This window comes from Rhinopithecus roxellana, chromosome 14 (genome assembly GCF_007565055.1).
Source record: "Rhinopithecus roxellana isolate Shanxi Qingling chromosome 14, ASM756505v1, whole genome shotgun sequence".
Lineage (NCBI taxonomy): Eukaryota > Metazoa > Chordata > Mammalia > Primates > Cercopithecidae > Rhinopithecus > Rhinopithecus roxellana.
Genome location: NC_044562.1, coordinates 61341064 through 61363512, shown reverse-complemented (window position 1 = coordinate 61363512; position 22449 = coordinate 61341064). Strand labels below are relative to the sequence as shown.

The window sequence follows — 22449 nt, the reverse complement described above, 5'->3', positions numbered from 1 at the left end:
CTCTGATCTCTAGTTTACTCCAAGTCATTTTCTCTCAATGAAGCACTAAACTGGCTAAACATTTTATATTTCCCACACCGTATTCAGGGTGAAGTTAACCACTGAGTGAGAAATGACAGACGCAGATTTCAGCAACTTTGAGGTTAGAGTTGAATCTGTCCTGACCCGCACCTCTGGGGGAAATCTACTTTGTTCTTTGTGGCTTGTCTTTGAGCTCAAGCACCATGTTGGGGTCGCCTAACAGGCTCACTCAACAAACGCCTTTAAAATCAATTACAGAAATGAGCATTGTGAAGAGAAATGCTGTCCTCCTCCTGACGGTAGATGATACACCAGAAAATAATGAACTGTCCCCTCGTTAGCAGAAAGTTTTCGCTTCAGGTCTATAAAACAGTATTATATCTAAATTCCCATGGAATCTCCATTTTTTCTGTTAGTACCATCATTCTTTGCTGAACACTCTTCAACAAAGCCTATCAACTCTTTTAATAATCAGTTTCTCACGGATGAACAAGCCAAGTCCACATTCTGCTGAATGAGAGATTCCAGGCCTCTCAGAGTTTCACTGCCCAAGAACAAAAGCAAGTAACAGCTGTCAGTTCCTGAATTACACTAACCAGTCACTAACTTAGCGTAGACCATGCACACACTCTGGGCTCAAGCACATGAGAGAGGGTATCACAGACTCACACACTAAGCTGGGGTGTGTGCTTAGGATGTTAGGACCAGAACACCCCGTGGGTCAGATTCAAACCCATGCATTTCATGGATTCCAGCCAGATTTGTCTTGTGTTCTTCTAAGCAGGTTTTTAAACTTAGATTAAATCACTGAGTAAATGAAATGTCAATCTTCACAGCATCACAGACCACAGATCAACTCGAGTCCCAGTATGAGGCACGGGAGAAATGACTAACAGATACGTGAATTCTAGTGATAGCCCCAAAAGCACCTCTCATCAATTTTTCACTGAGTCTGGTCACAGGTAAAGTAAGACTCCATTTACACCTGGGATCTTGCAGAATAAGATGATGTTGGGCTGCACAGAGCTGATATGGACCTTTTCCCCATAGAAGTCATGCCTGGGCTAAAACTTAGAACCCAAGAAGGTAAATTGGAATCAAGTCTTCCAAAGCTTTAACATTTTTGGTTGGGTATTTTCTTAGTGCCATTAATGGACCTAATAGTTTCACAACTCACCTGTTTCAGTGAGAGCCAACGGTTCTGTGCTCACCATTAGATTGATGGTTGAACTAGAAGCTGACCTTGCTGGCTGTGGAGGTGGGGGCTGAGATTTCTCTATAAAAGAAAAATACATGCAACTCGTAGGTAAATCAGAAACTGGAGGGCTTGGGAATCCTTAGTGACTGATACAAGGTTGCCTGCTGTGATTAATGTCTTATGTGGGGGAGTGGTGATTGAAAGACAGAGATCCAAGACATCTCTACATCCACCACTTATGCTGTGGGCTGCAAGTTGGATCCACGTGCTAATAAGCGGCTGGAGGGGATCCCTGAACTTCCGAACAAATCCTCTCACCTCCCACACAGCCTTTTCTGCTGCTGTCCAGGAAAATAGAGACCTAGGGTTGACTGGGTCTTTGGACTCATATCTCTATGGGTCTAACCCAGGGCACTGGTGGGAATTCCCTTTCCTCAAGCTGGTTCCTCAATCTGAATAGCATTGGCCTGAAGAAAAGAGGAGCCTTCCCCTTCACGTTCCTGGAGCAGTGGGGGTCAAGAAGAATGGGAGGGGGGAACCCAGAAGAATTTAGAAAGATGAGAGAGGGTACCATGAATAATTAAGAAAAGCTGGGACAGCACTCAAATGCAGGCCTCAGTGAAATGGGGGAGCCCTGGGGACAAGAGCCAGCCAAGGCAGAGCCCACCTATGGTGAGATCAGGGCAGGGAGACTCAGCTATGGACAGCCCTGGGGCGGTGAGACTTCAGGTACACCTCCATTACTCCCTAAGGGGCCAGTGACTGACTAGTGTTTTCCTGAACATGGAAACCTGGACAGGGTGGTGGGCAACCAGGAGCCCTCGCCCGGAGACGTAGCCATGTTTCCCGGGTGCAATGTTGGAAAGGGCTGTGCTCAGGTGACGTGGATCTGGCTTCCTCCATAAAGTAGCCCAGGACCCACAGGACTGCATCCCACATGGAATCCCATTTTCCATTCTGTGTTTTATAAAGTTAGGGTGCCACCAAAGCACCCAGGCTAAGTTGTTTTGGTTTTTTTTTTCTAATTTGTGTTTATTTCAGAATAGATTCAATAAGTAAGTGTCTCCTTTGTGTCCTATTTGATAACTCTACATAGAAATCAGGTACTGACTTGTACCTATCATGTACTTACTTGTACTGAAACTTCCATGGTAGGTGGCTCTGACCTGAGACCTCAGGTAGCAGACCACGGACACATGGTACATCTGCCCAGCGAGCAGGCCTCCAATGACGCGGTCCGTGACTGTGAGGTTCTGCTTCAGAATCAGGGACTGATCATGGGCTGAGGTGATGGTGAGGTCATAAAAATAAGGACTGGGGGGCTCAGGCCTCTCCCAGTGGAGTCTAGCGCTGTTCTCTGTGATCTCAGACACCTGGACTTCTCGGGACACCTTAACTGGAAGATAGATCAGAGTGTGAAGATAAAAAATAAAACCCTCCATGACTGTTGTGCATGAGCGAGAGAGGAAATCTGAAAGGGATGTGTTAACAGACAAATTGACTCGAAATTTAGGTGAGGTGGGGAACTAATTTCTTGTTCAAGCCCCTAAAAAATATTGTTTTTATCATCTATCAGCATACATGAAATGTGCAATTCACAGTAATGAAAAATCTCATCATTCATCAACTATCTTTTTTTCTATTAAAAATCTCCACTGTTAAGAAGATACTTTGGAAATACAAGCCCCGCATACTAATCATAAGTTGTGTTTGCTACAAAATGAGCCCCATAATTTAAAATGTATTAAATCATAAAATGTTAGGGTATGACATGAAATTCTTTTAAAGGAATTCTGCTTTCTCTATTTCACACTGTTCATAAAATGAAGACAATTTCCGTTTTACCGTGGGCCGCCCTTTACAGCTTGTGACATTCGGTAGTGTCTTCCAGTGTCTTCTTTAATAAAACGATAAAATAACATACTCTTGGTCTCATGAGAGTCATCTACCTTTTGTATCTAATTCAGTCTGAAATATATTGAGTTCATGCAGAGCACTTGTGGGTTTTGCCATTACTTTCAATATTTTTCTCATGGTCGGTATGCGCATAGATTTCAGCCCTGGGGAATGACTGATGGTCCAGGCTCTCACTTTTCAGGCTACCGGACTGAACACCCAACATTGCCACAGCACACAGCTTAGGGCCCCTTTTCTGTGGGTATGAGGCAGGGACAAAGTTTGCAGTTGCAAAGGGCTCCCCCAGACCTTTTCAAGTCATATTCTAAGGTAGGCGAGTCCGGCTCCAAACACCAGCCCAGAAACAGCTGCCTTGCTGCCTAAGAACCAACTGCAGGCTTTTTCTTTCTGTCTTTCTCACTCCCTAAATAGGGGCTAAAACCCTATTTTGACCTGGAACATTTTCCCTTTAGTTTAAGACAACTCAATTTCCAGGTGAGGTAAGCTGTGCCCCCACTGACATTCCAGAGAGAATGAGAGCTTCCCATCCCTACCCCAGGACAGGATTGAGGGCACAGGATGGGGCATGGGAGAAGGGAGGCGGCAGAGGCTGGAACCCCTAACCAACACCTCTTAAAACACATCATCCAGATGTACAAGCCCAGATCAAGGACTGTATTCTGAGTGTGTTACATGCAGGCTTTGAGGAACATACCCTGGAGCAGTAAATGAGGATGTCACAAGACGACAGCCCTAGCAAGGGCTTTCTTACCCACGGGCTTAGTGGTGGCTGGCTTGGTGGCAGCTGGTTTGGCTGCCTGTGGCTTAGGGGCCTCAGGCTTGGTCACCACTGGTTTTGCGGCAGCAGCAGCGGGGGGTCTTACAGCTGCTGGCTTTGCTGCTACAGGCTTCGCTGCTGTTGCTGGCTTCACCACCACTGGGGGTCTAACAGTGGCCGTCTTTGTGGCCACAGGCTTGGCAGCCACAGGTTTTGCAGGGGCTGGTTTCGCAGGGGCCGGCTTTGCAGCAGCTGGCTTCACAGATGGCTGATTTACAATAGTTACAGGCTTTGTTGTGGTGGTCACTGCTTTCGCTGTAGTCACTGGCTTTGTGGTCGTCACTGGGTTGGATGTAGGACTTGAAGTAACATTATTTGGAACATTTCTGTTAAGACAAATTAAATATTACCTCTGCTTTTGCCTGCTATCTAAAATAAACAAAGACATAACCCCACGAACTACATTAAATTTGTTTTAGCAAAATGCATGCAATAGTTTTTATAGATTATGTATAGTAGTGCATATATTAAATTCTTTCTTTTAAGGATCTGTGCCCCCCTAAAAAAAGATATGGAACAGCATATTGAAAAATAGAATCATTAAAAATGAAGCTTATATTGTTCTACAAAAACATCTTTCAATTTATAAAATAAAGGCAGGGAGAAAATAAGAGACAATAATAAATAATATCCAACAATGTTCTCATTATAGCAATTAACCAACCAAAACATACACCAAAAATTAAATGAAATCAGTAGTTAGCTACTTACATTATAAGAAAATATCCACTCAATCAAATGCTATCCACTCAATCAAATGCTATGTTGAGCTGGAAAATTATAAAGTTAACATGTACTATTTTGCTCCAGGGCTTATTATTGGGAGTATATATGTATTTTTTACTTGTCTTAATTTTTGTGAATGTGTTTTTTTGTTTTTTGGTTTTTTTTTTACAATTTCCTGATCCATTACCAATATCTAGAGAGAATAGCAACCTAATCAAACAGACACAACAACACGGACCCACACTTCGTAGCTTTCTTGATCTTAGAAGAAAATGTATTATTTTAGAATCATATCTTGCTACACGTTCTAGGAAGTAATAATATATTTTCAAGTTAGTATCATAAGACTTCAAATACTAGGTTACTTCATTCCTTCTGTTTTCCAAAAGGTAAAAAGGTTAAGTCAATTTTAGGGAATGTTTCAGAGAAATAATAGGAACCATTAAAGCCTAGAAAAAGAGAGGCTACCAAGCTAAATGAAGCATCCAGTGCCACGATACAGGTCCTAGTTGCCTTAGCAATGATATTTATTCTTGCTATGCTGAGATTTAAAGCCACTCCTTCTGGGGTCAAAGGAAAGAGCTGAAGGACTTAAGTGGTGATAGAGAGAAGGGTCTGCAGTAGGAAGAGATGGGCTCTCTTTCCCCATCCTGAGAGTCAGCCAGTAGTAAGCCAGATAGCAATTTTCCAAGGATCATTTGCATTCATATCTCATCTGTGCATGAAGTTCAGAATCTGCAGAATCTGCACTTCTCTCCAAAGCATGACCCACTGTGACATTCTCTTAAGGAGCACACGTTGCTGACACACTACAGGAGCTCAGTTTCTGTGGCCACACCGCCCCAGCTAGCCCTTTGTCACATGGCCCCACTGCCCTCTTTGCTCCTAGAGTTGGCACCCGAGATGGAGCAGGGCATGAACCATGGCACATGGGCCAAGCAGCAGCATCAGCATGGGTGTCACAGTCCTGCCCACTCCCATTCCTCCCCTCAGTCTTCACAGTAGAACATGCGCATGGCTTCCTATTAGTACCATTATTACATGTTATCACAGCATTAACAATTTTAAGAAGACATAGAGTCCATTTTTTGATGTATTCAATCCTTCTTTTATGTAATCATTTCACACCAGATACGGCAGATTGTTTGGACATACGGTCTCAATTACCTACCTTCTCTCTGCCCATGCCCTTTACAATGTAATGTGACAAGTCCTTCCATCAAGCCTAGTTTTCCACCCTTAAATCTAGGTTAGCCTTTGGACATGCCTTGGCCAATAGAATGTGGCAGAAGTAACAGTGTGCCAGTTCTAACCTAGGTCACAAGGGGCCTTGCACACTTCTGTCTTCTCTCAGGGAACCCTGCCAGGTCACCTTGTGAACAAACCCAGGCTAGCCTGCTGAGAATGAGAGACCACATGGAACAGAGATGAGTCAGCCCAGCTGAGACCATTCTAGACCAGCAGCTCTATAGCTGACAAGCAGCTGACCACAAATATAAGTGAGCCAAGTAGAAAACAGAAGAACCACCCAGTTGAACCCAGACAAAAATTGCTGATCCACAGAATTACAAATTAAATAAGTGGTTGTTGGCCAGGCACAGTGGCTCATGCCTATAATCCCAGCACTTTTGGAGGCTAAGGCAGGCAGATCATTTGAGTTCAGGAGTTCTAGATCAGCCTGGACAACATGGCGAAACCCCATCTCTACTGAAAAAAATACAAAAATTAGCCAGGCATGGCAGCATGCACCTGTAGTCCCAGCTACTCGGAAGGCTGAGGCACAAGAATTGCTTGAACCCAGGAGGCAGAACTTGCAGTGAGCCAAGATTGCACAACTGTACTCCAGCCTGGGCAACACAGCAAGACTCTGTCTCTAAATACATTAATTAATTAAGTAAATAAATAGGTGGTTGTTGTTTTAAGCCACTAAGTTTTGAGTAGCTTGTTATGCGGCAAAAGCTAACTGATAAAACAGATTATTTGAGAAGCATGACCCACATTACCTTTGAGAAGTCACATTTGCTGGATTTCAAGGTCCTCATCCCATAGACTCAGGAGTTGGTTGGAGGACCTGTGCAATCCCTGCAGCACTATAATTTTTAAGACAATAATTATAATCACTTACACTTGTTTGTGACCAAACTTCACAAGATTCTTTGTGGGTTGGTCCCCTTGGAACCAATCACACTGTTTCCTGATATCTGGGGACAAGTAAAAAGCATTTTCACCTAAGGAAAAAAAAAGAAAAGAAAACAATTGAGCTGCATGCTAATAATATGAAAATTAAAATTAATCTGTTAGCGAGTTAAATGAATCACATAACATTTATTTAGCCCATAATCATTGTTGAATTAACCACATCAGACAAACTATGTCCAGTGATTTTAAACATAAAGTATGATGGCATTTGATCCATAAAACATGGTAAGCCAATATGTTCTATTTGGCAATATTTGGGTGATTAAGTTAAAAACATATTTATTCAATGTGAGGGAGAAGACAGGGCTAGAAGAAAAATCAAGAGGAGAGTTTGACAAGTTCTAGTCTCTTGAACATCAGATTATAATCCAACTGCTTTCATATTTTCTCAATGCTTTGTTGAACAAAGCTTCTGTTTTTAATCTTAGGAAGACAGGAACAGTGACCCATGGGTGAACCTGCTGGCTTACCTTTGCTTCACATTTTTCCCTGAGTCTTTTGGGTACCAAATGTGAATACTGTTTTCATAGACCTCAATATTCCCTTAAATAATAAACATTCAGTATATACATGTTTATTTATACTTTATAAATCCCCCTCATTTGTTCCAAGCCTTGCCTGTGCTGACCCTAGGCTGCACACTATACACAGGCTCTGGAAACTACAATGGGCTGCAGCTCCTCAAAGAGTCTAGGGGACCACAGACCACAAACGAATGATCCACAGGCCAGGTAAAGATGCCCTAAGTAGGGTGTCCAGATTAACCATGAGCAGGCCTTGGGAGCAGGAGCCTCCACGGCGAGCAGAAGCCATTGGAAATGAGCTTTGAAGATGAATATGGGTTTGCTGCTGAAGTGCGGTGGAGAGCATTCCAGGGAGGGGGAGTCCCATGAGCAAAGGCCCAGTGGTATCCAAGCACAGGACTGGCGGCTAAACCCAGATCAAAGCAACTCTTTCTAGAAGCTTTCCCCAGTGCCCCCAACAGAAATCACTTTCCTTGCGACATGCCAGCCTATTATGTCATGCATAATAAATGTGCATTTGATCCACTGGCCCACCCTCTTGTAAACTGTTAAGGACACCAAGAGTGCCTTATGGCTAGGAGGTGCTCAGTCAAATGTGGTGGGATAAACGAGTCAATAACAACAAGGAGTCTGTCTGCATGTTCCCTGCTTACTCTGGCTCCTAAAAGCATTTGTGGCATATGGCAGGTGTCAATACATGTTTGTTAAATGAATGAACCAGTTCCAGTCAACACATCGGTTGTCTTTTCCATGACTATTCCCACACTCCTCCCAGCCCAAGCATAAAGCCAGGCCAGGGCACATGCAGTGCCACGCAGGACTTACTGCTGATGAAGGATGGCAACAGCCTCCCAAAGCGCATCAAAGGCTCCTCATTAAGCTCGGTGGACTTGTCCACTAATTTGAAGAAGACGTCGTTTGGTTCACTGGCGAAGGTGTATACCTCCTTGATGTTCACCTTCCTGCCAATGCCCAGGACCACGAAGAAGTAGCCCTTGCATTTGGCCTGCAGGATGACTCTCTGGGCCTCCTCCAGTTGCTGCTCCTGCACCTCGCCCGTCAGCATCAGAACCACAATTTTCAGGTCCCGTGGGTTTGGAGCACTTTCAAAGACATTCTCTATGGTATATTCAATGGCACTGCCCAAGGCCCTGGTTCCCTGCAACTGTGTCATTCCCCTGCTGAGGAAGTCCACCAGCTTCTCCTTGGAGCCATAGTCAGTCAGGGAGAATTCCACCTTCACAGGCGACATGCTGGCATTGCCCATGGACTCATAGGGCGCATGCTGCACAACAGCCACCCTGGCGAAGTGCTGGGAGGCCTTGGGGTCTGGGCTCATGTCCAGTTGTCTGACCAGGTATGCTATGTACTTCTTCATCTCATTGAACTGGAACAGGGTGGTGGTCTCAGCGCTGTCTAAGATGAAAGCCATGTCGATGTCCACATCGCTCCCTGCCGCTCTCCTGTCCCTGAAGGAAGGCCTCCAACTGCCAAATCCACAGGATGGGTCAATGTTGCAGATGTCTAGAAAGAAGCATGGCAGCCTATTTATTCTGTGACACCCACACCAGGATATACAACTCATCAATCTGCTAGGAGCCTTGGGTGATTACAATGATCCCATAAGATCAAAAGCGGGCTGGGCGCGGTGGCTCACGCCTGTAATCCCAGCACCTTGGGAGGCTGAGGCAGGCGGATCACGAGGTCAAGAGATCGAGATCATCCTGGACAACATGGTAAAACCCTGTCAGTACTAAAAATACAAAAATTAGCTGGGTGTGGTGGCCGGTGCCTGTAGTCCCAGCTACTTGGGAGACTGAGGCAGGAGAATCACTTGAACCCAGGAAGCAGAGGTTACAGTGAGCCAAGATTGTGCCACTACACTCCAGTCTGGGCGATAAGAGTGAGACTCTGTCTTAAAAAAAAAAAAAAAAAAAAAAAGGAAGAAGCAGAAAGGACCAAAACCAAAACCAATTTATATCTTGCTGCCTTGATTTGATTATGGCCAGATTTCAGTTTCCATCACCTAATACTTAGTAGATGAAACAAATCAGTAACATAAAATCTTTGTAGTATGCCACGTGCTGGCATTTTTAAAAGAAAAGAAACATTATCTTACTTCTTTGCCACTCTTTGAAGAAATATGTTCTAGAATGTCACTAGTGCCAAATATTTTCATTCTAGATTCTAATGTCAAAACTTAAGCAGAACCCACCTCCTCCTTTGTTAACTAAAAAATGAATTATCCCCCATCAAAGAGAAGCTCTGTCTTGGGAGGTCCATTTTTAATACAGAAACTGCTGCAGTAGTATTTATACTGGTAAATAGGAGGCTTTGTGAATCAACTGAACTCAAGCTCTTTTTACAGATCATCATTATTCTCTCACTCTCCTATGGATATTATGTTTTGCAATTGCAGCTGAGCAGATCTTCCTGTTAGATAAACAGCTTACCCAAGCAAACGTGACACATGCGGACATTCTCCAGGAAGTCTGTGAGGTCTCTCCCCGCAGGCAGGACAAGCGCATGTCCCACTGCTGTGTTATTGATCTGGTTTAAACAAAAGAACAATTTTAGTAGGGGCGTACATGATCAGTAATATCTGAAAATATGGCAGAGGAGTAAATCAAAGCCACATCAATAAAATAGATTAACTTCCCAATAGGGCAGTATTGGGAATATCTTCTCATTTGGGGGTGGGGCTAGACTCTGAGTATAATAGAAAGACATAGGTTTTATTCTAATAGGGTGAGCTGGAGTTCATATCCCGTTCAAATGGGGTTCAGCTTTTTTCAGACGTAAAATGGGGGGTAATACCTTCCTAATGGTGTCATTTGGAGGGTTAAATTAGATAATAAATATTAGTACCTGGTGTATCCTCTGGCAAATAGTAGGAACTTAATCTTTTCATTATTTTTAGCACCAATATGGGAGCTCCATCCCTTCCCCACCCTTCAGGTGTGGTTAAAGCAAGTAACAAAATCACTCCCAGTGGATGCAAAGAGTCCTGTCTATCGCAGTACCTGGCACACGATTAGTAATTATTCATTTAACAAATAGCTAGTCTGAATGAATGAGTGAATCATTATGAACGAATGAACAAATAATTTTTTGAACTTGTTGAAACCATGCTAAGAAACTCATGTGGCTCTGAGTCCCTCAGCCCACACAAGGACAGATTTATGTGAATGAACCCCTCTAACAAGAGCACACGGCTTGTAGCCCAACTTCAACACTGGATTCCCAATGAATATCCAATGTGGAAGGAAAGACATTAGCAATCATCTTGCCCCAGCCTCAACTTACAGGTGACAAATCTGAGACGCAGGGAAGTTAAGTGGCGTGCACATTACTTTAAATGGGTGGGGGGAGTGTGGAACCAGGCCAAGGCCTCCTGACTCCTGGCTGGACTCCTTCCTATCCATCACCCATCTGTCTTGAACAGTATCACCAGAACTGCACTGAATAAATATTAATTGATATAACAATTAAACCAGTCAGCCGGGTGCGGTGGCTCATGCCTGTAACCCCAGCACTTTGGGAGGCCGAGGCAGGCAGATCACGAGATCAGGAGTTTGAGACCAACCTGACCAACATGGTGAAACCTCGTCTCTACTAAAAAAAAAAAAAAAGAAAAATACAAAAATTAGCCAGGCATGGTGGTGAGTGCCTGTAATCTCAGCTACTCAGGAGGCTGAGGTAGGAGAATCACCTGAACCTGGAAGGTGGAGGTTGCAGTGAGCCAAGATCACGCCACTGCACTCCAGCCTGGGTGACAAAGCAAGACTCCATCTAAAAAAAAAAAAAAAACCACACACACAATTAAACCAGTTATTTAATAGAATTACAAGGGACGCTTGGCCTCTCTGTGGGCTGCCTTTGGGGCCTAGCTGAAGAAAGCTTTGCACAGTGGTGTAGATCGGGGTTGCTGAGTTGGCGTAATTTTGGGGACCTTACTAAGAGACCGCAGGCCTCCAGGGCCAGCCTGGATATTCACCTTCAGAGCTGATTGGGACAGAGTGGAATGGGTATTATCAGCACATGGGTTTCAGAGTCTAATGGACTAGGGTCCTAGCCTCTCACGAGCACCTCACTAACAGCAGGATCGTCCTATCCATGAGGTGAGATGGATGACACAAACCTCACCAGCCAGTTATGGGAAGCAAATGCCCAGTACACATCCAGTAAAACACAGCTCAGAGTGTGCACATGGGGCCATCTTGGGAGGAGACAGGACCGACCCAAACATCCAGGTCCTCCTCACGTGTTGAATAAAGCAAACAAGCCACACCACCTTGTTAGTAGATAGAGGGTGTCACTAACACTAGCATCACTAACTGGCAAGAGCTGTCAACCTGTGAGGAGGAACCTGGGGGCAGTGCTACAGGCAGGTAGGCGTCCCTGTAGTGCTGGGGCCACGAGGCTGTCCTGGAGACCTCACAAGAGAAGTTCTCAGGCAGATGGACTCATTGGGGACCTTGTAGGAGCTATGGGACAAGCCACTGAGGAGCATGGGCGTGTCTGAGAACCTTTTCAGAGCCCCAGAAGAAAGGGAGACGGCAATAGCACCAACAGAGCACAGACCTGCAAAGCGTTGACAAGCTGCCGGTCTTCCTGGCTCGTAAGGAACAAGGGGGTGATCCCCGCATCTGAGAGCTTGAGCACAGCCTCTCTGAGCTGTGGGGATGCTCTTGTGGGCCTGTTGCTGAAGAAAACAGCCACTTTCCTCATTAGGAATCCATTCCGCACACGCTTAAATGTGTTTCTGGCCACAAATGACATGGCGGTCTCCAGACTCTGCTGTTTGGATGTCAGAGCCACCTGAAGGTTCTTAATCTTGTCCAGGAGGACCGACTTCCTCTTGGAGTCAGCAAACCGGATCTCTGTGGTCACCTCGTTGTTGTAGGTGACCACGGCCACCCGGGCCCCCCGTGGGCAGTTGCTCTCAGCAATGGTCAGGTCATTCACAATACTCAAGACCACATCTCGCATCCGGCTGAATGTGTCCTGGTTGACCCCCTCAGAGGTGTCTAAAGCAAAGGCTAGTTCTGTCGGGAAGACGGGGCACTCCAGGGGCCCTGTGGAAAGCGAAGGGTGGAGGGTTAAAGACAAACCGTACTTACTACAAAAGGGAGGTTTCCTTTCCTTAGGAAAAAGTCACCAAAATCAACTTACCATAGCAGCAAGCTAGAAAAGAAACAAAGAGAAGAAAGGGTGAGAGACTACTCTACCATGTGAGAATTTCAAATGTAAAAATATGCATTGTCAGACAACAGAAAATCGTGTACTTACGACATTTATCTTTGATGCTTTGGATGAGGGCACATTGCTTTAAAAGAAAATGAAAGAATATGTAAGGAGAGCAAATCAAAGGCTCATGAGGTAATGAGTCATTCTGGATACATGCAACTTACATCGATGGAGTCACCTCTGTTGCCCTTGGGACCCTGTAAAACCAAGGAAGGAAAGGCTGAGAGACACAGTAGATGGGGAATTTGAAAAAACAGCCTTTGCTCTCCCTTCCCCCCGCCCCACCTCCAAAAAATACACAGAGCAAAACAAAGGGGCCCCTGGATAACCTTGATTGTTTACAGCCTCTCCCTATAAACCTGATTTTTTCTCTTGCAAAACAAAAGAGAAAAGATTCTCAGAGCAAATGTGTTTCCCTGGGAGGTCATCTGGCTTTTGAAATAGCCTCAGGTCCTGAAACCAGGAAGCTCACCACCAATCCATGTAAAGCCCACTAGTGAGCTTGGGTCTAGACTCTCCTTCTCTTGAGAAAAGAGCTCCCTCTCACACGCTTGCTTGATACACCTCTGCCGAAGGGGCAGTGAGAGATCATTGAGCTGTCCTGGTTCCCTCCCTGTCTAATGCATCCCAGCTGAATTCCACCCCGGGGAGCTCTAGGGACTGACTCAAGGCTTCGTTCAGTGTCCTATCACTAAACCTCACCACGCTGACAGTCCAGCAGGCATCTCATGGGCCATTAGTTGTCTTTCCAGGGGGCCATTTCTGCCTGCTTGGTCTTCTGCAGCAACTGGCTTAATGTGCTGCCCCCAACACTTCATCTACTTAAAGACAGCAGTCAGACCCACCTGACCAGCCTTCTTTTCCCTAATTCATCTAAACTAAGCTCTGAACCTTTCCTTCTAGGAATGATTTTCCAACTCCTGAATTATCTTTTCCATTATTTTTTGAAACTCATTAATTTCAATATTGAGGGACAATATAGGGAGAAATGCAAATAAGAAAACAAAGGTATTAGCAATAAAGAGATTTGGAAGGGCTGTGGGAGGATGCCTTCCTGGCTTCTGGTGGTGGCATGACTAGTGGGCTTTAACCACAAATCAGGAGCTCCCCTGGGGATTTCATAGACCAAAGGAAGCACTGCCAAACCAAGACCTGGCATAATTGCACTGCTTCTGCAAGATGCAAGCAAAAGGTATTCAGATTTCCCCTCTTTGGTTTCTCCTCTATACAAACCTCAAATGCACCTATGCCAGGAAACTATAAAGGCAAACTACAAAACTCCCTAGATGACAGGATCCCATGAAACCTATTTTTTTTTAAGTTTCTTGTTACTCTAAAATTGAAAATCTCTTTGCTGCATCATGATGTCAGAGAGTTGGTCTGACAACCAAGTAAATACACACAGATCACACTTTCTTGTGAGCAAAGCAGTGGTGGGAAGTTTTCAGGGACTATGTGTAAAGCACCCAGCCGCAGATGGCTGGGTCAGAACTGGATAAATACTTACAGCTGGTCCTGGGTAGCCAGGGTCTCCCTTCTGTCCAACTATCCCTGGAGGTCCCGAATTTCCCTAGAGGGAGCAGAACGAACATTGTTCAATTGTGTCAGAAAGTGGAGAGGTTAAGGCTCCTATAGTTGGAAGGGATGGTAAAAGTGATCTAGCCCAAGGGACTCCATCACCACAAGAAATCTCTCACTTTAAGGGAGCTAAAATGTCTCTTAAATTCAAGTTTAGGGACAAGAAACCTCAACAAAGCCAATGGGAGTCCCCGACCAACTATGGAGGGATTATGTTCTCTACCAGGCTAAGGTAAGACAGATGCTTTCCCAAGAACCATTAATATGATTACTAAGGACTCCCAGGAGAATAGGTAACAGACAATGAATTAGCTAATGTGTTCAGTGTAGATAATCATCCAATGTTTTAAAGCTCTTTGGTGTATTAAATGATCTGGTTTGACTGTCTTCACTGATCAAATTAATAGGATAATTATGTTTCTTTTTAAACTACATTTCGGGCTGAAAATAACTGTTAGCAATATTTACCCAGATCTAGGCCACAATTTGCTAATTGAAGACTCTGCCATTTTAGGAGAGTGTGTAAACATCCATTGAAAAGAGTAATCTGTCCAGGTGTGGTGTCTCACGCATGTAATCTCAGCACTTTGGGAGGCTGAGGTGGGAGGATTGCTTGATCCCAGGAGATGGAGGTTGCAGTGAGCCAAGATGGTGCCACTGCACTCCAGCCCAGATGACAGAGCAAGACCTTGGCAACAGAGGGAGACCTTGTCTCTCTCTCTCTCTCTCTCTCTCTCACACACACACACACACACACACACACACACACACACACACAAAGAATAAAAAGAAAAGAGCTATCAGGGCCAAAAGTAGCTTAAGGAAGAGGAATCTCAGCACCAATAGGCTGAAAAGCCCGTGGCCTTGGCCTGGCTCGCTTACGAGCCCAGAGGCTTCAGAAGCAGTTTCCATGCCTCATTCACTCCCATTGCCTGACCGTCTGGGTGGGCATGGCCCAAAGTGACTGCACAAACTTCCCAGTCACCCATAATGAGACTTGAGACTGTAGGTGGGTGTTGTGCCTGGAGTGAGCTGGGCTGGCGACCCTGGAGGTGAATTGGTGGAAGAGGAATACACCTACAGGAGGACAGCCATGGACCATAGCCATGGCGGTGCCCTGAGGACATTGGTCTGGGGCTCAGGAGTCCCTTCCTTCCACTCTGTGCTATCCCTGGCCAGGGTGCAAGTGAAGGATAATTGTCAAAGCCTCAGCAGTTAATCACGTTGAAACATCCATTCTCATTCCTCACCTGCAGCCAAGGCCCAGGCAAACTTACCCTTCGGCCTCTGATGCCTTTGGGTCCTGGTGTTCCATTTAGCCCAGGCTCGCCCGGGTTACCCTGGGAAGAAAGCCGAGAAGTGGCACAGTAAGCTCTGGAACAGAAGATCTCACTGAGGGTCCGCGGGGCAAGACATCCAGGGGACGTGTGGGTCACACTTTTCCAGGGCAACCAAGTGGTTGAATCAAACCAAGTGGTTTGATTCACTTTTCCAGTGGGTTACTAGTATATTTGTGGTATTTGCAGATAGTCTTCATTTATTTAATCAGTAATGATACTATCATATAGGTTATAGCATTTCACAGCTTACAGAGTACTTAGATTGTGGTATATATTATTTAAATCTCATAAGCACCAGGACAAGTATGTATTGTGACCTCCACTTGACAGATGAGAGAGTGTTTTAGGGGAGGAAGGGTCTTTCTCAGGGTAACCCAGTTAACTGAGTGGTTGACCCATACCTAATGCCAAGATATTCTGACTCTCAGTCTGTGGACATACCAGAGCTGAATCGTGATGCAGATTTAAACCAACTGGGGATTATTTACCTTTGGTCCTGGGTAGCCAGGGAATCCTCTTTCTCCCTATAAAAGATAAATATATTATTGAATACTCGGTTCTAATTTAAATTCATCTAAAATAAATTGACTTTGAAAGAAAGAAATGTCTGCAGAGTCATCAAAAGAAAACACTCAAATACAAAGACAACTTTTAAAGAAATAATTCTTTTAAAACACAACACATCAGAAGTTGTCCTTGGAGCCTCCTGGCAACAAGGACTCTTGGAGAATCCTCAGCAGATACATACTTTTTTGCCTCTGCGTCCTTCACTGCCAACTCCGTCTCTCCCGTCATCTCCCTAAGAGTGAAAAAGAGATGTGACTACAGGTCGCCATGCGTGGTGCGCCATAGCCACTGTCTCTGCACTACTGCTGCTCTGAGAAGTGGATCTTGAGCTCCTGAAATGTTTCCAGACTACGGTACAGGAGTAGGCACACTTCCTGCTCCTGTCCTATCCTCCAAGAGTGAACAAGACCATTTCTGTAGGTGATAGGCTCAAAGGACTCCCGTAGCAAAATGGCGCTGGCAGACTAACATAGAAAGAACTGCTGGGAGCTTTGGGTAAAGATTCTGTTTGGATGTAAAATCAAACACTCGTCAACCCCGAGAATCTTAGAATTGACAGGAATCTTGATGGTGACGTTGATTCTATGCATCCATGAGTCTTTGATTCTACTTCAAAACAAGAACACTGAACTCCATCTCTCGGGCCCAGGTCATATTCCCCCTCCCCATATCCCTTCCCTTCCTTCCAAGTCATCACTCCTAGACCCCCTCCTTTCCAACACCTCCCCCCAGCATGCTCAGATCTGTTCCTGTTGCTCTCTCATGTGGAGCATTCAGAACTGGACTTCATTAATTATTTCAAAAGAATCAGAAGAACTTCTGTGAATTGTCCATTACTATCTCTAATATATGTAGGAACTTGCCACTTAGTTAATTTACAGTTTTCAACAGATATCAACAACTAGAGATCTGTTGACCCAAATTAATAGAAACAGAATCAGGAAGAGATTTCCTTCAATGGTTTGAATAGATTTTAAAGTCTGATTTTTTTCCCTGTGCTTCTGAGATTAAAAGTAATACAAACAGATTTGTTTTTAAACTTCAGTTAGTTGAAAAGAAAAAAATGCAAGAAAGAAAAATATTTTAAAGCTTGGGATTAAAACAGTCAGAGCAACCTGGTCCTTTCATATGGTGTTTAGGTGTCATGATTCCTTTTGCAAAAAGTCACAATGGACCGTAGATTTCTGTATTCTTTTGTAACGTAGAAATGTACATTACAAAATTATTGTTGGTGAATTGTTGGGGCGTTTTTAAATAGCATTTGAAAAATGAGTAACTGGGGTAATAATTTCTATTCCTAAGATGTCTCGTTCAAAAGAAATTGTTTCCATCTGGATTGAGATCTAATCAAATCCAATTCCATTTTAACCCAAATGACATTTACTTCTTTGCAGAAAAGCTTCATCTAGTTATGCTTGCAAAGCATTTGCGGGACCTCAGATGAAGGTGGTTTAAGCTTCATTAGCCTCTACATTCCCTTGTATCAGGAAAAACACAGGGGGAAAATATGTCTCTACCCACTGCCCACACCACCTCTCTAACCCTACCAATAAAATAAAACTTGCTAATTTGCCGTGGATAAGCAGCAAGGTTCACTATTTCCAGCCATATCCCCAATAACACAAGAAGCAAGGCTAATCTTTATTTGGAACCCTCTCCTGGCTTCCTGCACCTTCGAGCAAAGAGTCAGTGACAACCTGGCCCCGAGCGTGCTGTGACCTTACCGTCTCCCCACGAGGGCCCCGGTTTCCGATTCCTCCTTTTGGTCCTGGCTCTCCGGGCTCACCCTAGACATGAGAAACACGGCTGAGACCCTGTGTCCTAAGGCTGGCTTACACTGTGATGCCAAGCCCTGCTTTTACTCTAGGTAAGGGTGCTGCAACATGCTGACTTTACCTTTGAGATTTCAGTGAAATGATTTTCTAAATTGCAACATTCATGTGCAAACTCCTGGAAAAGAACCCAGGAGGGTTTATGTTTGTCCTTTTCACCAGTGTGGCATGGGGGGACAGGCTGATGAGAAGAGAGAGTAACAGCTGGGAGAAGAAGGCACAGAAGGCGGTGGACATTGAGCCCAGCATGAAACCCAGCAACACCCTCCAGGCAGAGACCATCGTGGATTCACAGGAACTCATTTCTTTCACAAAAAACATGTAGTCTTTCAGACTGGTCGTGACAAATCGTAATTTATCTCAAAGCTCATAGAAAGGAGGTTCTCAGGTAGCCTTCATATAGCGGACTTGCTGTTATCCAGAACAGTCAGGGTCGGGGCTCTTGGATGATCTAAATGTGATTAGCTGAGCCGCTGTGCGTACACTGCGTATGTTTAAAGACTGCTCATTCCATATTATGCTGAAACTGTGCCAAGCACTGCCTGGCTGCTCTGATGGCTCAGAGGGTGCTGCACTATCGGCACAAGCCAAGCAAGAGAGGAGCAGAAAAGCTGGCCACTGATGGAGGACTGTGGCCAGGAGAAAGCCAGCCCTCTGAGCAGGGATGGTTGGTGGCAGGGATGGTAGCGGGGATTATGGTGGGAATTGTTGGGGGACAATAATCCCACTGGCCAAGCCTCAATCAACAGGGGAGGCTGGAGTGGGAATCAGTAGTACTGAAGAGGAGGGACAGACAGACTGACAAAAGAGGGAGAGGGGGCATGTGTGCCTGGCTGGTCCCTGTCCTCAGGAAAGCTCTACATTTCTCAAGACAAACCTTTCTTCCCAGGGGACCGGTTCTGCCTCGTTCTCCAGGAGCACCTGCGGCACCTCCGCTTCCCTGGAGCAGGAGGGGACGAATGTGTCAGTCAAGTGGTCAACCATCCAAGCAAAGTTGTCTCTGAAACCTGACTCTCCCCTGCATGGAGGTCATAGCCCGCCAGGGGCATGGGACCTGTCCCGCCTGCAAATCCCAAGCACTCAGCTCTGAGCACAGGGGTATAGACTCAAATATAAACATGCACAGAAATGGCATGCACAAATTTAAAACATGAGTATTACCTCTCAGTGCCAGTTTTCACAAATTAACGCATGTTGCAGTTATTAATATACATATTCTAGGTTCCTGACTGGACAGCAAGCTCCCAGATTTTACATGACTTTATCCTGCCTCCCTTTTCACACACTCACAATGAGCACCTGGTGCATACGGGTTTGTTAAAGCCTGTTAGGTGAATGAATAAACTGATCGAAGAAATTGACTCTTAAAATGTGGTACAGTCTACCTAGCCCAGAAATAACTTAAAATAGGTGGTGAAAAAGCACAAATCAATACATGTTTCTGGAGCTATTGGATAACTATTTGAATAGCTCTGCATCTATACCATCTTAAATTGTTAATGAACTACAAGGTAAGTAAATTTTTTTAAAAAAACCTCTAAAAATATGTATTTATCAGCTTTCAAGCTAGAGAAGGACTTGTAAGCAAGTTCCTGCCCTCTTCCACCGTAAAATATTTTTGTGCATTTATGTAGCAACATATTGAGCTTGTTATCAGTTTATTAGTCATTTTTTGGTAACAAATGATAGGATACCTCCCTCAATATCATCTCAGACATGAGGGAAACTCGAATATGTAGTTCCATGACACCTGATCCTAGCCCAGCAATGACAATGTGTCTCTGCTCATCATGGCTGATAGCTACAATGCATGATAACATCCGCAGTCACAGTAAGTTTAAGGACCATCTTCTGTGCTGAACTCAAGGGTGAACTTGAGGCATTCACTATACAAAATACACAAGCACAAGAGGCTATCGCCAGGGACCAAAGGTGAAATACCTTGCATAATCTAAGCATGTTGGGGGATTTAGATTTTCCATGATTCCATCTCAAGCACATCCCCTGATTTCCACCCAGGGGTCTACGCTTGGAGGGAGCAGAACTGAGACTTAGAGGCCCCTGGAGCACCAAAAAAGGAAACTCTTACTTTCTTGGGGTGAAGTATCCAGTCACTGCAAGGCCTGAGGTTAAATCTGGGGTTTGTGCTGCCAAAGAGAAGAGCTAAAGGGAGGTCTGTCTACAATAGCATCATCCGAAACACTCTCAGCCTGCCTGGCAACGTGCCCTCTGTTCAGCTAGAGAGGGGCCTGGTTTTGGGACAGGCTTACCCGAGGTCCAGAAATGCCTTGTTCTCCTATCAGCCCTGGAGGACCAGCAGGACCAGCTGGGCCCTGAGGAAGGAAAAGGCCAACGTGAGTGCTACTGAGGTGACTTTCCGTGAGAAGCCTCTGCATGGGCATCTGCCCGTCCCACAGGACCCAGAGCCTCACTTCTGCCAGCCAAAAAAGGCCACCCAAACCCACAATTCTCCTGTCTCAGCTGCAGTGGCAGCTGCCTCAATCCAGAACGTGAATAGGCAAGTGAGCTTAAATGTATACAAGCAACAAGCATTCAAAAAAAAAAAAAAAAAACATGTAGGAGAATCGTCACAGAAGCATCATTCACAATTGCCAGAAGGTGGAAACAACCTAAATGTCCATCAACCAATGAGTGGATAAACAAAGTGTGCTGCAGCCACACAACGGAGTCTCCTTCCACCATGAAAAGGAATGAAGTGCTTCTACATGCTGCAACGTGGATGAAGCTCAGTGTAGAACATGATGCTCCGTCAAGCCCCACACACAAAGCTGCCTAGCAAATGATTCCGTTTATACAAAATGTCCAGAGCAGGCAAATCCATAAAGAGAGAGAGATTAGTGTTTGCCAGGGACTCCGGGTGGAGGGCAATGGGGGGGGGGGGGCGACTGCTATTAGGTACAGGTCTCCTTCGAGACTATGTTTTGAACCTAGACAGAGGCGATGTTTGCACGGCATCGTGGAAGTACTAAATGCCACTGGATTGTTCACTTTAAAATGGTTAACTTTCCGTGATATAAATGCCACCTCATCATTTTTACAAATAACTTACCAGGGTATTTGTGAAAATATCAAAGGACATGCAGTCACACAAGGAAGCACTCACCTGTGCACCTCTGGTCCCCTGCTCTCCCTCAAAGCCCGGCTGGCCAGGACCGCCCTTGTTGCCCTTTGAAATAAGAGAAGATGCAGGGAGGAGTCAGGAAGGTTCCTGTCAACATCAGCTCTTTGCTCTACAGTCATTTCTGGGCCAGGGACTTGGAAAGCAACCAGGGAAAATTCAGTTCTTCCAGAGGTAACAGATGATGAAAGTGGTAACCCCAGGACGGGACGCTGAACACAGGAGTCAGCTGTCTCCCTGAGCTTCTGCAATTGTTCCTCACTCTTGCCTCACCTCTCCTCGGACAGCTTTGTGAAACAAGGATCGTTTAGACCTAAAGCAGAGGACCGAGACACCGGGAAGTTGCATGTTGCCGATGGCCAGATAAGGTGGGCACGTTCTGGAAGAGGTGCCCACCCGAGACACTACTGCCTCAATCATGTTTCCTGCACTTGGACCCCAAGTTCCCACTGGGCACCATTTTCTCTAGACTCTGCAGAGGAGGCTAAGTTTAAGGAGATAGCTGAAAGAGGCTCAGGAGCCATGACAGCCCAAGGAGAAAGAAAAATAAATCTCAGAACCCCCAAATCACTAAGCCAAAGGGAAGAGTCAAGCTGGGAACTGCATCAGACAGAGCTGCCTCCAATTCTGTTCTAAATAAGATAGCTACAAAGAATTTTTTTTTTTTTTTTTTTTTTTTTTTTTTTTTTTTTTTTTTTTGGAGACGGAGTTTCACTCTTGTTGCCCAGTCTGGAGTGCAATGGCGTGATCTCGGCTCACTTCAACGTCCGCCTCCCGGGTTCAAGCAATTCTCTTGCCTCAGGCTCCTGAGTAGCTGGGATTACACGCATGCACCACCACGCCTGGCTATTTTGTATTTTTAGTAGAGATGGGGTTTCTCCATGTTGGTCAGGCTAGTCTCGAACTCCCAACCTCAGGTGATCTGCCTGCCTCAGTCTCCCAAAGTGCTGGGATTACAGGCGTCAGCCACCGTGCCCAGTCAGATTTTTCTTTTCTTTTTTTTTTTTTAAGATGCATGCCTTCCTCACATTCTGCCTGCAGGAAAATTCCTTGTGGACAAAGGACAGACAGAACTGAAAGTCTCCTGCTGACAGGAGACAAAGGCATATCCAATTGCTTCCTTAGCCCTATTTTTCACTAAGCCTAACTAAGGCATAGGTGACTGTTCTTGTAAACTGTGCATTCAGCAAAAGGCTAATCAGAGACTCAAAAGAATGCAACCTTTTGTCTCTTATCTACCTATGACCTGGAAGCCCCCTCCCATGCCTCGAGTTGTCCCACCTTTCTGGACCAAACCAGTGTACATCTCCCACATACTGATTGATGTCTCATGTCTCCCTA

At 45.1% G+C, this 22449-nt stretch overlaps 1 protein-coding gene across 6 annotated transcripts in view; it reads right to left on the bottom strand.

Moving 5' to 3' along the window:
* COL6A3 (collagen type VI alpha 3 chain) overlaps window positions 1-22449 on the bottom strand; it is a 91745-nt gene that overhangs the window by 8389 nt on the left and 60907 nt on the right. For all 6 annotated transcript variants that reach the window (XM_030916462.1, XM_010357930.2, XM_030916464.1 and 3 more), the window contains 18 exons: window positions 21094-21156; window positions 20240-20302; window positions 18847-18909; window positions 17862-17924; window positions 16319-16369; window positions 16059-16094; window positions 15508-15570; window positions 14160-14222; window positions 12817-12849; window positions 12695-12731; window positions 12578-12589; window positions 11987-12480; window positions 9856-9952; window positions 8228-8926; window positions 6805-6907; window positions 3888-4279; window positions 2352-2615; window positions 1199-1297 (listed from right to left, as the gene is read on the bottom strand). In XM_030916462.1, the coding sequence (XP_030772322.1) occupies window positions 1199-1297; window positions 2352-2615; window positions 3888-4279; window positions 6805-6907; window positions 8228-8926; window positions 9856-9952; window positions 11987-12480; window positions 12578-12589; window positions 12695-12731; window positions 12817-12849; window positions 14160-14222; window positions 15508-15570; window positions 16059-16094; window positions 16319-16369; window positions 17862-17924; window positions 18847-18909; window positions 20240-20302; window positions 21094-21156 (2695 nt within the window). The remainder of the gene's footprint in view (window positions 1-1198; window positions 1298-2351; window positions 2616-3887; window positions 4280-6804; window positions 6908-8227; window positions 8927-9855; window positions 9953-11986; window positions 12481-12577; window positions 12590-12694; window positions 12732-12816; window positions 12850-14159; window positions 14223-15507; window positions 15571-16058; window positions 16095-16318; window positions 16370-17861; window positions 17925-18846; window positions 18910-20239; window positions 20303-21093; window positions 21157-22449) is intronic.